The 22,385-nt window shown below is 42.2% G+C and overlaps 2 protein-coding genes across 2 annotated transcripts in view; one reads left to right on the top strand and one right to left on the bottom strand.

The window, feature by feature from the left end:
* Nucleotides 1-7,196: 7,196 nt before the first annotated feature.
* LOC115047234 (immunoglobulin lambda-1 light chain-like) overlaps nucleotides 7,197-22,385 on the bottom strand; it is a 357,726-nt gene continuing 342,537 nt past the window's right edge. The window contains exons 3-4 of the mRNA XM_029508034.1: nucleotides 8,257-8,293; nucleotides 7,197-7,519 (exon numbers count right to left, since the gene is read on the bottom strand). Coding sequence (XP_029363894.1) covers nucleotides 7,197-7,519; nucleotides 8,257-8,293 — 360 coding nt within the window. The remainder of the gene's footprint in view (nucleotides 7,520-8,256; nucleotides 8,294-22,385) is intronic.
* Nucleotides 10,423-22,385, top strand: part of aatka (apoptosis-associated tyrosine kinase a) — a 30,214-nt gene continuing 18,251 nt past the window's right edge. The window contains exons 1-2 of the mRNA XM_029509313.1: nucleotides 10,423-10,624; nucleotides 12,581-12,695. Coding sequence (XP_029365173.1) covers nucleotides 10,562-10,624; nucleotides 12,581-12,695 — 178 coding nt within the window. The 5' untranslated portion in view covers nucleotides 10,423-10,561. The remainder of the gene's footprint in view (nucleotides 10,625-12,580; nucleotides 12,696-22,385) is intronic.

Below are 22,385 nucleotides of genomic sequence, written 5' to 3'. Positions count from 1 at the left end.
AACCAGTCAGATTATTGGAAACCATGGCTGGGCTACCACAACAGAGGATGCAGCCTGCAAAGCCAAGCTTGTTAAGATGACATGGCCGAGGCTCTTTTTTCCTTTTTCACTTTTAACTTCAATGGAAACGCACCTAGAACATCTTTCAATAACTTGCCCCCACATAGGCCGTCACTTTTCCAGACAGCTCCTCGCATTGAATTGAATATCTGAATTCCAGCTGAAAGACAGCGGTCCCTGAATTGCTCACTGGGAAATGCAAACAGAGTTTCTATGGAAACGATTCCGTACTGTGAACCTTCTCTCTGGCTTTAAGACCAGGAGCCTGAGAGGAAGACAAGGAGGAGGAAGAGGGTTAGTTGACTGGCGTGTTTTCCTTGGTCCAGCTGTCCTCATAGTCACACCTCCTGCTCTCCTTCCTCCACATGGATCATGTGACCAACAGCAGCTGGTGACAGAGGTCCAAAGTCTTAAGGTGACTCCTGAGCAGAAGTGTTGATGGGCTTGGATGTAGTCCATCTGATCCAGTCAGTAAACTCTGCACCCTGAAGTGTTGATAGCTCACTTCACTTCATTCATCTTAAAGCTCTGGTGCAACTTCATTTTCACTAAAGCTGCAACAATTGGTCAAATAATCAATTAATTAAGCAGCAGAAATTTAGTCTTCAGCTCTTTTCACTTCCAGCTTTACAAACATGAGAATTTACTGCTTCTATAAGATAATAAATTGAAAATCTTGAAAGTTTGAGCTGATCTCACAAAGCTAGGGCATTTGAGCTTAACTCTTCTTGGAAACTATGAAAGGCAGATCAATGATAAAAAAAAACGTTTGTGTTCCTGTCATATTTATCTGCTTTTTGCACAGGCTATTACTGATACAAACCTTTTGCTCTATTGTGCTTGATAAGTAAAATAAATCCAAATTAAAATGACAATTTTAAAAGAAATGAAAGAGGATATCGCATCTTAATCATTAATGACATTTCAGCCGTTGCCACTGGGCGCAGCTCATTCAATTGTTTTCTATTGTGCATGTACATAAAGTCAGTTGCAATTTGGGCGAGGTCAGAGTTAGTTGAAAATCCAGTCGGGAAGGACCAGTCTGAACCAGACGTGAATATGTGGAGTCTTTGTCTTAGCTGCGATTCACTCAGAAGTCACTGCATGGTCATCCGGTGGGTGGAATGAAAAAAGAGAAAGAGGGAGAAAATTGCAGTTACGGCAAAGTGCACAGTCACTTGGCAGAAAGAAGGGCAGGAGGACCCCAGCGGAGAGAGAAGAGCCCAGTGAGCTCAGTGTAGTGGCTGCGACTTTATGCCTCTCTGGGAAGTGCAGGAATGTGGGGAATGTGTTGACTTCACACACACACACACACACACACACACACATACACACGCGCATACACTCGTGTCCGGCCTCCCCCACTGCTGCTGCCTTGATTAGCTGGAATCAATGGAGTCTCTGTGGTTTTTCTGTGTGTGTGTGTATGTGCTTGTGTCAAAGTGTGTATGCCTTCAGCGTGCGCGTGGCTCCGATCTCAGCACACATAAACACACCACCCCAGCAGAGAGATAGCTGCCACCCACACTGAGCCATAACTCTCTCTGCAGCTGCAGTCCTAACACCCCCAGCCTCACACACTGCTGCCCTCACATGCTCAAGATAAGATGAAAATGTTTCACCCCGACAATAAGAGGATATCGCCCACTTTCTCATTTGTTTTATGCAACAACTCTCGTGTTCAGGATTGCAGGAGTCCACTGGCCTTGTGTTTGCGAATCGCATCTCCACAGCAGAAAGAGGTTACACAGTCATTTATACTTAATCCAGTTTTTTTCTGGTTCAATTACTCAATTCACATAGAATCAGAAAGACATCCCTGTTTATCTTGTTTATTGTCATCGTATAACATCCGCATGCTACAATGCCCAGGAGGGGAAATGTTACCATCACAATGTTTTGCTGGTATAATCAACCAAATTCATAAAATTTCATACCCCGAATGATTTTTATCCTCATGGGACTGTCAATAAATGCAGCAAAACTGATATACATATTTATTTAGATTGATGATAACGGGACGCCTACATCAGAAAGAAAGGATCACCAAGTTGATAAGCCCTCTCCCAGAATGCTTATAAGTCCCAGCTGAAACACGGCTTCCCCAGTCACCAAATGCTTTGCAGCCCAGCAGCATGGCAGTATTAAGGGCTAGAGTGTTTGGTGTCCTCGAGCAGAAAGTGATTTTGGGGTCACATTGTACGCACATTTCAATATCAGGTATCAAAGCGAATCAGCAGAACTGCGTGCACACTGAGAAAACGGTTAGTGTGCATGCAATAGACCAGACTGACTGGTCTGGTCTGAATGGTTTTAAGTTCAGTGTTTCTTAGTTTTGGCTGATGGTAGCCTGTCAGGACAATGTTGTTCACGTTGCCAAAGACTTTCTGGGATCACTTCCAGTCAAAAATATACAGTAGAAATAGTTTGGATATTAATTACAGAGCTCCTGCGTGTGATATAAAAGCCAGCATTGTAAAGCTTTATCATGTAGATTTCTGTCTCTTCACTAATGTCTGTATTATGTTTAATTATTTCTGTTTGTGAATGGTGATTTGCTGCAGTCTGCTCTGACAAGGCTGTCTCCTTCTTCTTTTTGTCATGCATCGTCTTCTTTTCTCAATGAGTGAATGTGTGCAGCCAGTGTCGGCTCACACGGCTCCCAGAGGCCACGTTGGGGTGCCCTCTTCGTTCAGCAAACATACCAATATCCTCCAGAGAAGGGGGGTGGGGTGCAATCCCCTGAACAGGGAGGGAAACGCTCAGCAGTGCCCAGTAATGGAGCAGAATTTGGCTCAGAAGACGTCAAGCAAACACACCGAAAATGGCACTTTTATCTACTTGCCTTCACGTCCACCCCCGTCCACCCCCCCCAACAGCCTTCATTTACTGGGATCCCTGGTGCCATTTCTAGGAGCCCCATGGCAACAGCAGGCCTTGTCAACTGGGGGACAACTTTCTCATGATGTCACCACACCATGATGATTGGAGGTCTGCAGGAATGACTATTTTTTAATAAGAAGATGAACCTTAGACGACCTTGGCTTTCGGCCGTGTAAGTGAACTTCTGGTTTGATTTTGTATTTAATATCACAATCCTTTACACCATGTGACAGATAACTCTATTAATTATGGGTGAACAATGCCAGAATTTCTCACAACGAACTTCCTTCCACTATAGCAACCTTTTTTGTCATCAACGTGAAAAATCTATCTGCTTGACCTTCTCTGCTCTCAGGCCTGACAGAGTCACGGCCAGGCTGGCAGATCTGCTGTTTGCACAGGCCAATGAGCACCAGTGGCTTTGCCTCTTTGGTTGATCACTCCTTGGCAACCAGGCTAACCACCCCCTCAAACTCACCCCTGACCTCTGACCTGGGCTGTGGCCTTTGAATGACAGGAGGAAAAAGTAGTTTGTGTCTAAATTCAGCCATCAGAATTAGGAGGAGACAGGGGTGTGCCCTGTTGCCTATAAAGGAAACTCGCATCAGTGGGCATTTTGGCAGCAACAAAGATCATCAACCAATGGTGAGGACAAGTGCAGAGGATGATGGATTGCATAGCTGAACATGTGGCGTGTGATGGATGTCTGAATGAGGAACATAATAGGTTCTTTGATAGATAGGTAGGAAGCGAACACTTAGATTTTCACACAGGAGCGGATGTGAGCTGTTTGCTTTTTTTGGACTGAGAATGATTGATCGATCCTTGAGGGACAAGGACTCAGCAAAAGCCAGAGCAGATACAACCCACTAGTTTTTACATAACTTGTGTTTTTATTGTCAACCTGAGAGCAATGTGCATAAACACACTTTAAAGCCAAGAACATGCAACCGCCATGATCCAAATCAAATAAAAAAACATCTCCATTCGGACCATAACATGCTTTTTCACCCCTGAAGCAATGTGAGAGTGATAGATATTTTTAACTTTCATTGAATAACAAGCAATTCATTCCACTATATGTTGAGTTCCAGTTTCTGACAAATGAAAAACAAAACAAAACAAAACTGGAAAAGGAATAGTGAATTACCATATTCAAATAATCACATCCCTATTACAACATTTGGTTTGTTCATGCTTTTTGCTGAATACAGCTGTAAAACATGTTAAACTCAAACTGAAACAATAAACCGAGCTGCCCAGTTAGGGATAGCATTTAGGACCAATCACGCAGCGCCTCATGACCAGCACACGCTCGAGTGTCACGCAAAGATTTATTTAAATTTTTATTTTTTCAAATGTTTCACATTGTTCTTCATACAACTTTAAGATAAAACCTGCTGTTGAAATGCAGCAAACTTCATTAAAATCATTATTGGCTGTAAAAGTGGTGTGCTGATTTGTGAGCTATGGCAGCAGTTATCAAGTGCACAAGTGTTGGCAACAGCTGAATGGTCAGCTGGGAAAAACATGGCTAAGCACAGGGAAAGAAGAGCTGGAGTGAGGGTCACAGCCAGTGACCCTTAATAAGAGTTCAGGACCGGTTTGCACTGTAGGAGGTCAAAGGTTAATTAATCTGCAACAGCATTGCTGGAAAAAAAAAAACAAAAAACAACATTAAACCATGAATGACAGAAGAGGAGAAGAATGACATTTTTGATAAATTAGATATAAGAAATAATGTAAAAACCATATGGAATATTTCATTCAATCCCTCAGGGGTTTGTTTTCTTGGCTGCACTTGCTCTGTCTTCTCTCTCAGTCTCCAGTAGCTTCTTGAGAAAGCGTTTGTGCAGCTCATGTTGCACCATGGTCGTGTGGAGTTTACCCTGCTGCAGACTAAGGACGCAAGTGCCGGTATGACATAATGTGCAGATATTTGGAGGATTAACACCACCGGGCTGTGGAATGTGTAATATGTCTGAGTGGAGAAATCAGAGACAGAGATGAGAGCTCAGGAGGCTCACAGCATGCTGACAGTGAAGTTTTACTTTGCTATGTTATTTTAAAAATCTGAGGCCATTGCAGAACAGAAGCTTCTCCTCCTTCACTAGCCCTGTAGCTAGGATTAGTACGGGCCCTGAAGAGGTGTGTGTGTATGTAGACCTATCATTAAAAAAAAAAAAAACCTTTAAGCAGCAATCAATGCATTTATTATTGTATCAAATACTGGATATTCTCTTTCACCTACACAGCCTATACAGCATTATGTTGAGGTGCCGAAGATTTTAGCTCCTTAACTATAAAGCATGTCTAGCTCATGTAATGTTTATGAATCTAATCCTTAATAAATGCAGGGAGAATTTATTCCTTTTGTTCCCGACCAGCAATATGAAGCTATCAGTTAAGTCATAACTGACTTGTGTTGTTTAATCCATTATAATCAGCATCCACGTACATATTACAAGTCACATTGACAATGGTAACCACAAAGTCTTCAATTAGTTTCAACGCACTGATAAAATCACTTCCACAGAAATGAACTGAAACGTCTCTGTAACTCTAGACACAGTAGATCAGTGGTTGAAGTGTGTGCAAATGGGTATTCATGCTGATTTGAAATGAAAGGAAACAGCTGGATGCCTAGGGCAAATCTCCTGCGGTGGAATGTGGGATATATACTGAATCCTCCACAGAAACATGAATAAATTATTGATTGAAATAGCAAACAGAATAACAGTAGTGGGTAAACGTGGGTAATTTAAACTGGCAACAACATTTACATGCTGTTCACAACAGCAGCTGCTCCTTATAATGTGCAAATTTAGATGAAATATGTATATATAAAAAAAAAACTTCACTTATTCACATTTACTTTTATTTGAGAATTATTCTGAACGCAGGAGTCTTAATTTTGTTATTTTTAGTGGGATTTCTAACTTAATTTAAACCGCAAATCGTTGCAACATGGTAGCAATAATGCTTCAGCTTGAACAAAAACATCAGTGGGTTGTAAATTAAGTGAAACATGCAAACCAACTGGCAATGTGCTTTAGAAGATAAAGTGAATGTTTGCTAATTTACCCAGAGTAGGATTTTACAGTGACTTGGTGTTCCGCTGTTCACAGTGCAGCACACATCTGAGCCGCTCTCTTCAGACAGATGCTGCCTCCCGCAGGAAAAAAAGCCTGGCTGCAGCTTAATGTTGTCATGCCACTGCTGTAGAAGAGGAATCCTGAGACAATGACAATATTTAGACCGGGGATACATTCCCCAACATTTCACTATAATGCACGCACTGATGGACCAAGAATGTACAGTATTATTAACCCGCAAACCAAAGCCATAATAGCAGTGCTGTGAGAGCACAAAAAGCAGGCTTTATGTTTTAAGTCTCGCTCCAATCCCAGAGAGACTGATCACGTTTCCATCTGTGGTGAAATATAGATTTATGCCATATTCAGAGCAAAGCCAAGAACATGACTGACACAGCATAATAAAAGGGCCGAGGCTGCGATCATTTGTACTACTGACATGCTGGCCGTGCACTGATGTATCACTTGAGTCTGTCTAATGTACCGCTGGATCTAAGCTGCACAACAAGGCAGCATTTCAAGTGAATGAGGCCATGCGTACCTGCACACATGGGAAAACTATATACAAAAAGAAGAGAGTAGCACTATTACCCTTCTGATGCAGAAAATGAAAGACTCCAAGTCTCTGTCCCAAAGACAACAGTGACTCCAGTGAGGGAAGGAAACCGTACTCTGCTTTCTGCTGAGAGCGACTTGGCTGAGCGTGCACTTTAAAAGCCATCAATGTATCCACAAGGGTTAGATGTCCAAGTGAGTGTCGGAGGATATTTCATACCAAATTTAGAAAGAAAACACAGTCCAAGAGATCAAGTTGAGTTCACGACGCCTGGGAAGAAATCCAGTAATAAAATAACAGTTGTTTGCCTGTGAGGGATCTGTGAGGTTGTTTGTAATGGGCCTGTGAACACTGACGACCTTCGACTCATTTTTACTGATCACAAACAGCAAAAACTTTGCACCGTATTTTGGGTTATCTGAAGTCTAATTAATAAAAAACCAAACAAATGAGTCATGTGTCATTATCATTGCTCCCGTTCATTAATACAGTGGAAGAGAAAATGTAAACTCCTAAATGAGCAAAAGGGAGTGCATGAAGAAATTATTATTTTCAACCAAAATCACATAGAAAAACATTCACTCTTATATGGGTTTAATGTTTTATTGAATGAGTCTTTTGAGTCTGTTGATGTCTTTCTCTGAAGTCTGGGAGCCCAAAGACACTTTACATTTGTAAAGCTTCCCCATGTTCCAGTCTGACGTCTGGATGGCTAGATAGCTGCTGATGTGGAAAGTCTGGTCTGGTTGCTGAACAGCCGTGCTGGTAGAGATCCCGCTGCTCACTGGACTCCCACCAACCAACCAGGTCACATCCGCAAAAGGCACAGACTGACTGGACAAGCAGAGCAGAGTGGCCGTGTTGGACCTGAGCTCAGCTATGGATGGAGGGAAGACTGTCAGGACAGGAGGAGAGAGGCTGGAGCCTGGAAACACATGAAGAGGAAAGTAATTATTGATACGAAGCATGAAAGGAACACATTTATTCATCAACAGGCATGACAATAAAATAAATAAAATAATTTCAATCAAAACATAAAAAAACAATGTTCAACTTTTATAAAGTGCAAAACTGAACCACCAAGAATAATTTTTAAAATGTGTTTTTATATTGAAAACTGTTATATCCCTTTCTGTTGTTATGCCTCAAACATTTTTGTTCTTTGAAATCCAAAATGAAGCACGCAGAGACAGACAGAAAAGAAAAAATGACTTAACACAAAAATGTGGCAAAACAAACAAACATTAATACCTCAGAGTCATTTCAAAATTTTTATTAATTTGAATCTTTCTTTCCTTTTCTAGTTTCTACCAAACTACTGGAAAACAAAATGTTTCATTTCAAAATGCCAGAATGTCTTCAAATAGGATTCATTCAAATTGTCCCTAAACTTGATACTTTTACAAAAGAAACATTTTAGACAGTAATCTTCACCGTCAACAAATACAATGCTGTCAGAAATATTTCACATATTCAGATTATTTGTAGATCCTTCCCTGACATTCAATGACACAATCTGGTTACAAAGCTAACAGACAAAAACATTCATAATTCACCGCTAAATGTGTTCAACAGGAAATAACAAAGATGAATGGTTTTCTATCAGAATGAGACAGAAACATAAAATCAGTCTTGTTTAATGATCAGTTAGAAGGTGCTTACCTGTCACACTCAGCTTGGTGCCTTGTCCGAATACCACAGTGATTCAGTTTGTATACATGGCTGTACAAAAACCTCGACTCTCACTGATGAGGGGAGTGGAACTGAAACATCCTGTTGAGACCAACTTTCACTGTCAACATCTCACTCTCTTCATCAGTCTGTTTATTTCACAAAACACTGCTGCACTTCTTTAAAACTCTGGTGAGTTTAAAGAAGGTTGTTCATCTCTCATAAAGGTTTTGTTTCAGGACTTCTGCTGTTTTATCTTTATGACTGTCAAACCTCCTCAACATCTGCAGTGAGTCTCTCACTGAGGTTTTTGTCACATCATTGTGAATCATTGTGATACAGCTGCAGAAGCAGAGCTATCCCATGTTTGGCAGAAATACTGAGCAGAGTCTCCTGTCTCTGCTCGCTTAATGATGAGCTGGTAATCAGTCTTCACATGAACAACAGTTTAATTTGGTGTAAAACATGTAGTTTCATACAGTGTATCACTCCCAGTATGACAGGAACAAAGTTTTACAATATGTGGAATTTAAAAGGATTTTGACAATTGCACTTTAATATTCACACCTGAAAGTTAAAAAGATGGATGAAAGCCTCAGTTAATGTCAAGAGGTGTCAGTGCGTGACAGATCAGAGTGTTTGGAGGAGAGGAGGCACTGGAGGAGCAATTTAATACAGCACTGAAACTGAGAGTGATTGACAGGAGGAGGAGCTGTGCTCAATGCCACAAAGTTTCAGTTGGTGGTTACATATTTACATCTTTTAATGTAAATGTACTCCAGGAAATAAGATGCTGCTCACACATAACAAACAAATAGGGGTGGGATCATCTATTACTCACAAACTGCAAACAGCTAAAACATCAATGTGTTTCCTGTAGCTAATACTGAAAGTCTTCATTTACATGTAGCTGAATAAAGACAGGGCAGCCTGCAGAAGCATCCTCCAAATAGAAGTGTCAGAAAATGATGAAATCTGTACGGTTGCTCCTCATTTGTGTCCTGTGTGTGTCTCACAGTAATCCACTGCTGCTCTCTAGTGTGCATTCAAGACAACAGCACGGTGTGTTGTGTTCATTCATTCATTCTACCACTTATCCATTTCCAGGTCATGGGGGGTGCTGAAGCCAATCCCGGCTCACACTGGGTGAGGGCGGGGTACACCAGGTGGCAAGTCCATCACAGGGCCAACACACAGAGACAGACAAAGACAACGAACACTCACACTCAGACCTACGGACAATTTAGAGTCACCAATCGACCTAGATTTCCTGGGTTAACGCAGGCACGGGGAGAAAAGGAACCAAACCCTTGACCTTCTTGTTGTGGGATTCTGGTGTAGTCTCTGGTCTGTGGAGAGGACCGGTGGGTCCAGTGTCTGGATATAGACTCACACCAAGTTATCAGATAAACACTAAGCTCTCCAGACACACGGGCAGAAAACAATATCAGCAGAGCCATCTGTATTTGTCATTTACATCCAGAGGTGACAAGTAACGAAGTACAAATACTTGGTTACTGTACTTAAGTAGATTTTTCAAGAGTTCTTACTTTTACTCCCTAAATTAATACACAAAAATATGTACTTGCACTACTCCTTAATTTGTAAAAACAGGTTTGTTACTTAAAAAAAAAACAAAAAACAAACAAACAGATGACTACACGATGTAAAAGCATAAGTAAAAGACATGACGAACTGGGGGGGGGGGGTTTGTGTTTCATTAACAGCATTTCATTTTTACTTTTACTTTGAAAGTACATTTCAGACCCTGTACTTTCTTACTTTTACTTGAATAAAGGAGTTAAATCAGTACTTCTACTTTTACCAGAGTATTTTTTATCCATGCATCTGTACTTCAACTTAAGTACAAAATATGAGTACTTTTGCCACCTCTGCTTACATCTCAGCTCATATACAGGCGCAATATTGTATTTCTTCGATATTATAAATATGATAGATATGATAGATATATACTCATAAAGCAGGCTCTTCGGGTCTGAGTCTCTCTTCACTGCGCAGTGTTACCGGCCGGAGCGTTCCCCTTTAAGGAGGTGGCCTTGTGGGCGGTGTGTGACGTAGTCAGCACGTAACCGTGTCGTGTTGTGTTTATGCAGAGCAGCGTGTTTGTCCCTCTCAGTGAATGGTGTGGGAAGTACCGCCAGCTGTAGCCGCTGTAGGATCAACTCTGCAGCCATAAAAGTAGCGTGTTGCAATGTTGTGTGTGCGAACTCAGCCCGGACTGCTTTTACCAGCAGTCAGGGGACGTTAGCACAAAGGTTAGCTGTGTAGCTATGGGATGGATGTTGAATTTGCCTTTCCTTTGGAACGAATTCATACACCACACGTCCTCAGTGACCAGGTAGGCTAAAGTGAACAGCCATCATACAATGAGAGTTTTTTAATGATAGGCGCAACGCGCTCCTACCGGCAAATGTGGTAATCTGTCATTTCAACTTCAGTAGGCTTTGGCCCAAAAGGGGCTCCATAGTTTAACAAAAGCAAACCAGTGTATTATATGCCAAGTGAAGCAAACCATGTTGCTCCTTCTGTGTTTGAAAGCCATGCTTATTTAGTCATTACTCAAATGATAACGAATGCCTTGGAAAAAAAAAAAAAAAAAAAAGATTATTTCATTTACTGAACGAGAGTAAAAGACCCGAGTCAGTAAAAACATCCGAACTTCCCATCAATACTACCCACTATGCCTCCGTGCTGCTGGATTGTTATGTATATTTTCTAATTTGTTGTCAGTGGGTTGAGAAAAGTCAAAATGACGTTTCATCTTTTGAAAGAAATAAAAAAAAAAATGAATAAATGAAGCGATCAAAACAGATGATCAATCAGCAGTTTTCCTACACGTATAAAGTGCAAGGGAGACTCTTGTAATAACTACAGTGTTTGTTTTTTGTGTAGGGAGGGAATGTGGTTTGAAAGAGAAGTGAAGGACGCAGAAATTTTATGCCCCAGATCAAACCTCCTCAGGGAACTGTGACCTGGATGAAACGTACACAGATAAATGAGAAATAAACAACTGCAGTCTTTCCATTAAGGCACACATCAAACGAAGATGTGAAAATATTGTTAAAGGGGAATAAATTAAACGTGTAACGTCTATGTTTACATTGATGCTTGAAATAATGTGTTGGTATGTGAATCTGTCTGCTTTACTAAGGGTAACCAGCAGAGGGCAAATAGGTATGTGTGTGTGAAAGTGAATAAGAAAGGGGACAGTGTTGGAGACAGATTAATTGATAGTGTAATGCTCATTTTGACGGCCTTTGTTTATTGGTGACTTTTATCTGCTATGCGCATTTTAATGGAGTTTGAATGATGGACACATGGCCAGAACAGAAAGTCCCTAAGAATACATCTAGAAATAGTAAATCCACAGAGCCAGTGAAAAGTCAGAAAAGTCCACAGTGCGCTCAGCAGAGAGCGACACAGAGGGCTACAAACTCCAGAAGACCAGTAAGTCGATAGACTGCAAACGCGTCCAGTTCAGTCATTCTGACATTCCTCACCAGAATATTGCAACAGCAAATTGGCATGATGTGACCCACGTGTCCCCGAAATGTATTTAAGTTTCGACGCCGCGCCAACGCGCACAGGCATTTGTCAGATGTGCCCTAGAAATGGCTGTCAAGCGTGCCAGAAAAATCCGACGCCAGACGGAAATCACCTCCCCAAACGTAAAAAGAGCTTTTACTTTGAAAGGTCGCAAACGAACGCGTGTCTGCAACTAACTCTCGCTTGACCTTGGTGCAAAATGTCCCTCAGTCTTTTTGTACCAATGCCGGATCGCAGATACGCAACGCTGAGCGACGCACCACTTTAAAAAAAGAAGTCATCTGACCTGCAGCTCATCGGCATGTTTGGATGTAGTGCGGGTTGAGTTAGGGAAACACACAGAGGTTTATGCTGGGGGGGGTGAAGGGAAATAGGATGTGACCAAATGTTTGGGCCAGTCAAGGACTGACAGCGTGTAAAATCGGTGTAAATAACGGCGAAGCGTTTCACCGGATGATCCCGGTAGAGGTGCGTCAAACCTGTCCAGAATAAAAGGATACTATTGTCCAACAAGCCAACCGACAGATGTGGTGAAACGGAAATGTCTGCCAACATCTGTCTCCAAATCTGCTCGAGCTGAAGGTGGAGGGGGGATTTTCTCGGAGGGGGGCTCTGTGTGAGGTGTGATGAAATAAAATGCTGCGCACTGCTCCTTCTTCTACAGCTTACCTACATTTTACATGCATCTGAAGGGAGATTTATTCTTGACCCTTTTTCTTTTTGTGTGTGTGTGTGTATGTGTGTGTAGGCTTTTGCTGTCTTCTGCAACGCAACGAGGAGGATGGTCTTTGCCCTACATGTGATTGTCATGTCCTCTGCGTTTTTCAACCCCAGTTTTGCCTTCAGCTCTCACTTTGATACAGGTAAGGGTGAAGCTCACGACTGGAATTTAAGCATCTGACCATTTTCTGTAAATCTGCTAATGAATTTTTTTTATGATCAGGCCGAATGCTCTTCTCTCTATCTGCATTTTGGTGATATAATACTGTCTGTTTGATATCCTTAGTCACTAGCAGCAGCTTCATCTTCGCCATAGTATCATCATCACCATTCTCTTTATTGGGATCTTATATCTCAACAGATTATCTCAGGTATGGGCCTGTACATTCACTCTGTCCCCTTTAGCTTGGTGAGAGGAGGGTTAAAAGTTGTGCCTGCAGTGAATCTGCATAGTCCTCCATGTACATCACTGCAGCTGAGTTCGTTTGTGTCTTGTGTGTGTTTGCTATGAATAGGATGTTCGCATGGCGGCTGCCTGTAACATTAGAGAGGTGACTGTCAAACAGGAGTATGTGGCTCTGCTGTTTGAGGTTGCGGTACTTTGCAGCCACTCGGGCGCAGTGTTAAATCATTCTCTGGGTTGCAGGGTGAACCCTGGCAAAGGAGAGCCCAGGTGCTGGTGCAGTGCTATGGGAGCACTGAACAAGAAGTCAAGACTGTGCAGACAAACCCGTGTGGGGGCTTGAGAGCAATATAAATAACTGCGTGCGAGTGTAAACAGGACCGAGAGAGTCCCTGAACTGGGAGCAGTGTGCTTAGCATACAAATGATGGTGAGTCCAGTGGCTCTCAAGTTTCAGGTGCTATCTCTCTTCACCAAACTGCACTCTCTCAGTGGTCTCTTATCCTTCTTCGTATAATTATTCCACCCTCCTCTGTCTTAGCGTGACTCGCTTCACTTCTTCTTCTGTATATCTGTTCTCTGTTGCTACTCAGTCAAAATGTGACACTCAAAGTGGCTTCCACTGAAATAGGTTATATGCTTCACAGGAGATGTGGTTTAGATCTAAAACTATTCCCATCACATAGAACCTCATTCAAGAAATGCAGCTTGAGCTGTGAGAAACAGATGGATTTAGTTCAGCAGTTCTCAGTGTAGACTGTGTGCTGAGCTAGCTATTTTTGCCCTTTGTGCACCGAAATATGATGCTAACAACAATGCAATCTTTTAGTTTGAACAGATATTGACGGTTGCCAGCTGATTTGGGGATAACTGTGGCTGTTCTGCAGCATCTCTTAGTTTAACTGTTTTGGTATTTTCTCCACGAAGGCAGTCACAGGTTTGGAAAATTTCACCTCAGGCAGGTGCAGTCGAGCAATCATTTATTTTCCTCAGCTGATGGTTGCAGAACACGAAGCCTCAGTAACAGGTCAGGAGTACATGCATCAGGATTGGTCAGCTGGGGGTGGGGGGGCATGTGCTTTTAGCTCGTATGTACCTGGAGTAGGAGATGAGGGTTGGGTGGTCACTGTCATAATGATATAAAAGGAACAGCATCTCAGGAATGATCCTGTTCCTTCCCAGTAATTGGACTGAGAATCAATGTTGCCAAGGTGATGTAGGGGGTGTGTGAGGGGGAACCAATCATTCTCATGGCCAGAGCAAAGGACAGAGAAACACAAGTCTCTTAAATGTCAGGGAAACACAGGGACAAAACAGCCTTAAATCAGCTGTAGCTGCTGTACATGCTGTTGTGAGGGGAAGGAATACATTTACATCTAATCTACTAAACTCGAACAAATATATTGTTTTTACGATGAGTAAATGTTAGAAGACTCAGATTATCAGACAGCTCAAAGAAGCGATGTGAAAAATGATGATGAGGAAAAACCCATTCAGAGCCACAACATCTCACCATTTTGTATTTAGCAAATTGACCATTTTAAAAATGCAGGCCTGCGCTGATAAGAGATCAAATCTAAAATACAGACAGAATTTGAATTATAGCAACCCTCAAGCAATTCTCCACAGCGTCACTTCCTTTCTGAGCCTTGGGCCATGTGAGAACATACTGTACTCTGCTCCACACATGCACAAACACACACCCTGAAAGAAGAAAACAACTCTGAGGTCAGGTCATGGCGTTATATAATCCGTCGGCAGGAGGAGGACACACCGTAGCAAAAATGTTGATACAACAGCCATGGTGGATGGGGTGGGGGGGGGGGGGGGTGGGGGGGGCGTCGTCCATTGTGTGGGGTATTTTGCACCAATGAATACTGCAGCTGACACCTGGCTCACTACTGCTTCAGCACCACGGAGAGCTCTCCCATCAGGAGCGGGAACAGATGCCAATTTGTGAAGGAGAGATACATTTTGGAAATTCTGGCTCCATCTTTCGGAGAGAGTTAATATGCATCACGTCAGTGGTAGGTCAACAGAAGAAAGGCTGACCTGAACGACAGCAATGATACACCAACAATAATGATAATGCAGCACTGTGGGAGACTGTCTCTCATCAGTCTCAGCTGATGCCTGGAGGTGGCAGTGGTGGCCAGCGCACATCAACAGTATCTTAATGTAGACATAAAAATAACACACATATTCTCATAATGCACATCCCACGTGCGTGATGGCTGACACGTGTCCTTACATGCACGTGGACACAGTGAAGCAGGTTGTAACGAAGGCAGTAGTGATGGCGGAGGGGAGAGATGTTAAAAATGATATTTTTGACTTCCTCTCGGAGCTCCACCCACTGACTGGGTCAGGACAAGGTGGACACCATTGACTATTTGATTATTCATCTTCTCATGTGTAACACCAAGCACTTTGGTTGCATAAGTCTACCTCTGGAGGAACACAGAAAAAGGATGAAGTGGATTTAATCAGTCAGGGAGAATCATCTATGTCTCCTCTATGCGCTCTCTGCGATGATGTGGGTAATGTGGGTTTACTGGTGTCACGCTCAATGAAGGCGCGTGAAATGCACGGCTGTTTATTTGTGAGAGAGACCTAGGCTGTATTTCATTTGTCACCAAGCTCTACATCATTTCTGGTTGAATGATCTGTAAATGCTGCAGTGCACTGAGAGGATATTTAGCAACATGTGAAATGGCTGGGAATGATAGTGGATATGTTTGCTAGTCAGGAAGTGGGGTTAAGCTTTAGTAAGTTAATTTTTAGGAATATTTCAAGATAATGATAAAAAGGCAAGAATGGGAAGTAACACGCAGGCTTGTACATCTGTTTTAAAGGACAGCTGCAAAATAAGATTTCCATGGAAAATGTACAAATTCACTGCATCGGTTAGTGTGGGAGTATATGCTTAGCAACAGCATGGGAAAACATAACACTTGGGAAGAATAATGAGCAGAGCCTGCATAACCCAAACTGACTTGTTTTGCCCAGGTATATGTTTGCATTTCATTATCCTCCCAAACACACACACAGCCTGCATCATGACACTCAGCTTGAAATGCCCCCTCAAGTGCATATTTGAGTCTGCGTATGGTTTACACATGCATTTAATTTGGGTTTATTAGCCAAACGTCTCAGCACCCAAGGACCCAAATAGTCGTAATTCCTACTTCCTGGAGTGTGTGTGTATGTGTGTAAAAGTGCGGATGCTTGGTTTTAGTATATGTGTTTTTCATTCCTCTGCCATTCTGTCTGTTTGTGATCTTTGATTGGTCACTGTTTGCAGCTGATTTCCCAGGTTTGTCAGTGCTGGTCCTTCTCAAAATTTACATCCCCTGTAAACTGTTTTGCTTCCTGTTGCAAAGAGGATCCTGGAACACTCGAGTTTCCTCCTCAACTAGACTCGAAAGGAGAAATATGTTTTCATTTCGTTCATACGTCTGTTTGTCAGCATGATAAACAACAAACAGCTTTTGGTCCATTTGTGCAGAACAGTAGCTCTGATTCTTGTTGTGCTGCATAGTAATCACCCAATTCAGCAGATTTACCTCAAAATCTGCCCAAGCAGTCCGCATTGCAAATGCAAAACTGGAAAGATCTGCCTATCACCGGGAAAGTTATTCAGACCGCTTCTTTCCAGCAGTGCACCATTGCCTTGGCTGTTGGGAGATAAAAGTGACAGGTCTGTAATGTTGATCCATGGTGGTCCTTCCTGGTTCTCACTCCCAGATAATGACGGTTATCATGGCTCTGTCCAGGCCTGTGCATCCCTCTGCCGTCTGCACTTATTCACAAAGAGCAGCACCAGAAAATGGTAGAGAGGATGCTAATTTGTATCATACCATTAATCACATCCTGCTGTTCCCTCAGCTGTCAACCCCTCACCAACCAAGCAACCACCATATCTGCATGCATATGTGTGTGTTTACCTCCTCTTCAGCCCTCCTTCATCAGTCTCATGCTCTTTACTGTCTCACTCTTTTAATCCCTTCACCCCTCTCCATTTGTTTTCAACCCCGCAATCCTTGCTTCTTCTTTCCTTGTATCTCCAGAGAATTTCCCCTTCCTTCCTAACTCATGATCACTCTCCTCTTAGCACAGCTTGTTATAGTTGTTGTTGGACGGCTTTTCTCCTGGGAATCTAGGCTGTGTCAGAGCACAGCTGACTTCTGCTTCAATGCAGCCTACTAGTAAACAGGAAGATTTTGAGAAACTCTGCATTCTTTTGACTGTGATGCTGTACGTCAAGAGCAAGTCTTTTTAATATGAGCTCAACACTTGAGTCTGTGATTGATCCCGAAGGATTATACCTGTGCATTTTATTTACACAAATGCAAAGATAGTTGAGGATCAATATTTAGCTTGGCTTTTATGCAGGCCTGAAAGTGGAACTCTTATTCACTTAGTGTAAGTGATTTTCGATGTAAACCTGTTGGTCGCTGCAAATTTCATTCCACAGGCTCAACTGAAATATCATTGGAGCTTTTGTGTGTAAAAATTCAAGAAGTGCTATGCTTCCGCCACCCTCTGACTGACCTGTGGATATAAAGCTAAAAGTCATGCTTATCACTGCTCCACCTCTACTATCTGATGACTGCGTGTGCGTGTTTATGTGTGTGTTGTTGTTGGAAACAACTTGATGCAGCAGATGGATGAGCTTGTTTGCCCCTGCAGCAGTGTCCTAAATGTAAACCCAGGCTCTTTCTGCTCCCCTGCATTTTCTCTTTTCACAACTCTTTTCCTTTTTCCTCCTCACACACACACACACACACACACACACACAAACACACTTTCATGGTCAAAACCATTAGGAACATGGAGACGGAGATGGGTGGTTAATTAATGGTATAAATGATGGCAGAAGCATATGGGGAGGAGATGTTAACTTTCAGAGATCAAAGTCTTTCAGTCCTTTTTTTGCAGTATATGCCATGCAGCTCGGCCATTAGTGCATGTTTCTAACTTCTAAAATAGTAGTGTTGACAATAGTGTGCACAACCTAGTTTTGTGAGCCAGCTAAGTCTTCCCAACAGACACAAAGCCTAGTCTGTGTCCACTGGCTGCACATTCATTTTCAGACTTGTACTCAACACAATAGTTGCATGAATTTATGTCGCTATTTGTATTCACTCCACTAATTGCAGTAGAAACGGTATCTCCCCATCTCTCTTTGTCTCCACCTCACTCTTTCTTGAGACAATTTGATTGCAGAGTGTGTGTAGTTTGGCTCAGTGCCCACCCTGCAGCACTGTCATTACATGGTCCTCCAGTCAAAAAGAAGAATACTGTGTTTGTGTGTGTGTGTGTGTGTGTGTCTGCCTGTTTAGGAGTCATCCGAGCAAGAAACTGAAGTAAAAAGAGATCATGAAGGGGTAGAAAGTTATTTTGCTCTCTTGCGTCTGTCTGTCTGTGGTGCGTTGGAGTGCCTTCTTGTTGGCCTTGTCATCTACTTGCTGTTCTGTCGTCAGGAGCAGAACCAATAGTTTGCGGTTGTCAGTAACCACGGAAACTCCAGTTATCCTCTGCAGCCCACTACCGCACTTTTTGCTTTTTGTGTGGCGGGCATGTTCTTGTGCACATGTGTCACTATGAACACATGGTTCTGCTCTGGCCCCAGATCAACAGTAACGTTCCTCACTCTGCCTTCAATAAAATATATGTTTTCTATTCTTGGCCCATTTGTCCTTTATCCATCTCCCATTTGTGTCCATTTAGAGCAAATGACTCGAGTGCACAGTAAGCCAGATTCTTACACACAGGAAGCAGAGGCCCTGTGATGTTTGATGCTTGCTTCAGCTGCACAGCAACACAAAGGACTACTTCAGTGTTGCATGCCTTATTTATGCCCTACTGTGAAAAACTCACTGGCTCTGCTTAACGCATCACATTCCCATCTCATACATGGACACGCAAGTACATATGCACACACCTTTTTAGCTTTGCTTCTTACTCGACATTCATCTGCTAAAGCAGCTATGGTTCTGCCTGTTATTTCATTAAGCAACCTCATCATGACATGCTAACAGCCTTTAGCTTTTTTATTTCTATGTCTTTCTGTCACATCACTATTCAGCTGCTGATTTTGTAGCTACAACAGTAGTGTATTTAAAGTTCCATTATCTAGATTTATGTTTCTATACTTGCATTTATCAGCTATTGTTCTGTGACTCATAAGTCACAGAAAGTGCAAGTGAAAGTGCAATTTGTTGCTCAGCTTGATTTTTTTTTTGTGATCATCATCTGACAATATATGCCGTACACCATTAATGCAAATGAAAAGAGCTGCTGGTTAGCTGAGTGAAAGTGATCAGGATGTGGAGTTCAAAGTCCTGTTCAATGAAACAAGACTTTTATTGAGAAGGCTTACTTTTAAAACAAAAATTAATGGCCGCCTCATCCATTCTTTCCTCTTCCACACACAGCATGTTTTTGCTGTCCTCCTCCCTTACTCCTGATTGTCAGTCTGAATTGTGGAGGTGGCAGCGGGACTCTATAAGTCTCCCCTCCCATCTGTCAGGACATGGCTCATCTTCCACCAGTCTTTTTAATAAAGCGGGTATGAGCCCAGCTTTAAGTGCTTTATTTTCATTTTGCCATACAGCTGGTGAAGTAATGTGTGCTTCTCAAATATTTATGGTGGACCCTGGGTCACCTCTCTCTCACAGTTCCTCAGAGAGAGAGAGAGAGAGAGAGAGAGATGGATTCTTTAAATGTCACACTTATGAAAATACTGCCTCTCATTTTCCTCTATCACTTGCTGGTGGGGAATTAAAACTTAATAGGTTGAAAAATACTATGTGAAGAAATATAATGTTCCTGTTATCCAGCTGGGATTCAGCAAACACTATTTCCTGAAAGTGCCCCACTTTGACTTATCATTCGTTCTATGTTGGGATGTGTTCCATTTTTGTGAGTGCATTGAAGTGAGGTAAGCTGCCAATGACAGAGAAACCTGAGGTACACCAAGAACAACGGATTACAAAAACCAAGGGGTTGTGAAGCTGTTGGTGGAAATCCGATGATTCTTCTATTCATTATGTTGTTTTCAAACAGATTGTCTTGGTCCTAGTGGTGGCCCAAACCTCTTCATTGGACCTATTTGGACATGTATAATGCCTAAAAGCTTCTCATTTCAAGGCAGCAGTGGTTTCAGGTGGGATTCTCAGAGAGAAATCTCAACTTCGACAACAATCAGCAAATCTATGCCCAAAGCAGTTGGCCGTTGAGAGATTTGTTTTATGCAAATATGCAAATTAACAAATATATTTATGATAAATATCTTTGGAAAATGACTTTTTAATATCCAGTCACACTATGGAAGATAAATTTATTGTCAAAATATAATTCCAGGAAAATCCTCATACTTAAAACATATGGTTTCCCTGGTTCTAGCTGCTGGTCCTCAATCATTCAGGCTGTGGCAAATAACTGGCAAAACGAGCTTGCAGATATAGCAAAGCACTCTTGTCAGAGGCCATTTGAATGCAAACACAGCTTTTACTCCAAATATAGAAGCTGGTCCATTCTTGCAGGCCTGCGTTCACCATATGCCTCAAGTGTCTGTAATGGAGCTTGACTGCTACCTCAGCCTCAGGCTGGGTAACTTTTGAAGGCAGACATCTTATTAATGTGACCAGCAGGTGGTAGTAACAAAGATATATATCAATGGTTCAAAAATTTACATTTGGCTGCATGAGAGTTTGTGTCACTGCATGAGACCTAATATTTATTTTAGCAAACAGGAACCAGAGCCGTTGATTGGCTCCAGGTATGGCACATCATGACAGTCCACTTAATAGTCTGTAAGAAATTACCACATGCACATGTGCTTTTTATTTGAGCTCTGAGTCACCATGCCCTCTGATTCAACATGTGTCATCTCTTTTTCTGGCACCATCTGGACAGTGTACTTGGTTTTCCTCTCCCTCCTTTCTCATTCATTCATTCATTTATGTGTCCATAGGCTAACTAGAACATCATTTCTATGCAGCAAATTAAATATAGTGATGCGCTTTATCTATGTCTGCTTCCGCATACGTGTGTGTTACTAGATATGATTCTAAATGCTTGACTGTGTTTGACCAGAATACCACAGGATGTGAAAAAGCTGAGAATCTTTACATTTGAGGCACTGCATCATTCCTGTTTTACCCTACTCGCCTCCGCACAATGTTGTTCTGTCACCACCAACTCAGCCTCTGTGTGTTGCAGAGAAAGGGCACAGCTTGGTTTAGCTGGATAATCTCCTTCTTTTCCACTTCACAGACATTCTGACACTTCCACAAGCTGTTAGTGCCTAATACAGGCAGATAGATGTAAGGGAGTCCCAGCAGATGGGGCAAGGAAAGAAAGTGAGAAAACAAAAAGCCGGGTTGGTGAGGTAAAAGCCATTCAACTAATACGTATTGGCCAGTGAGAGTGCTGTTACCATGGTGACACACACACTCACACGTACACACACGTACACTCATCCATGCATCTTGTAGCTCTTAAACCAGATTTTGAGATGGGGGCCTGAATGCATTGTGCCATCTGTTTGCATGGTCCACCCCTGTGTTTGTGTGTGTGTGTAAGTGTGAGCATAGGTTTTGTGGCTGTGACCTCTAAGGTTAAGCTTTGGTTGGAGCAGAGCTGTTTGGGCTGCAGGAGCTGTCAGGTCTAGAACACTGTGTTCCCCACTGCCAAATGGGTCAGGACTGCTGGGTCTCAGTCAGTGAGCCGGAAAAGTACCCACACAAAAGCATCACACACACTCTCTCAGTAGGCTCCAGTCAGCGCTGGAGTCCCATGCTTGGGTTGTCCTCTCATAGATAGAGATGCAGATGAAGGGAATCCTGGATGGTAGACATATGCCAGTCTTTTTTTTAAACAGCCTTTGATAGTTATAGTGCACATAGAGAGGGAACAAAGGGATAACTACAGGCCACTTCTGCCAGATTGCTTGGGTTGACTACTTTAGATTTCTTACGATCAAGAGAATCATATAAATCATCATATAAACAACATGGAAGAATTTGAAATACTAGTTTTTCCTGAAACGTTTGTGGAATTAAGCACAACAAATAGAAAAGTGTAACATTATGGAGTACAACAATGATTCAGTATTTACTCAACGAATTAAAAAGATTAGTTGTCCTATAAAAACACAACATTTTAAACTTATAAGGCTCAAAAGGCATCTTAAAAATGTCAAAGTATGCATAGGAATACTTCTTAAAGTGTTATATTATGTCAGAAACTCAGTTAAAGATGAATATGGGGATGGGATATCATGGCAGGTATATATTGTGTCTTTGTGTGTCTGTCCCAACATCCCCAAAAGTTCTTTTAACCTCATTTTCACTTCCTCGTTCTTGCTTTCTTTCTCCCTCTTTCATCTGTGTTGGCAGGAGGTTTCAAACAGGAAATCAGAT

The sequence above is a fragment of the Echeneis naucrates genome, chromosome 8 (genome assembly GCF_900963305.1).
Source record: "Echeneis naucrates chromosome 8, fEcheNa1.1, whole genome shotgun sequence".
Lineage (NCBI taxonomy): Eukaryota > Metazoa > Chordata > Actinopteri > Carangiformes > Echeneidae > Echeneis > Echeneis naucrates.
The sequence above is the reverse complement of the archived record's forward strand: the minus strand, read 5'-3'. Positions and strand labels throughout refer to the sequence as shown.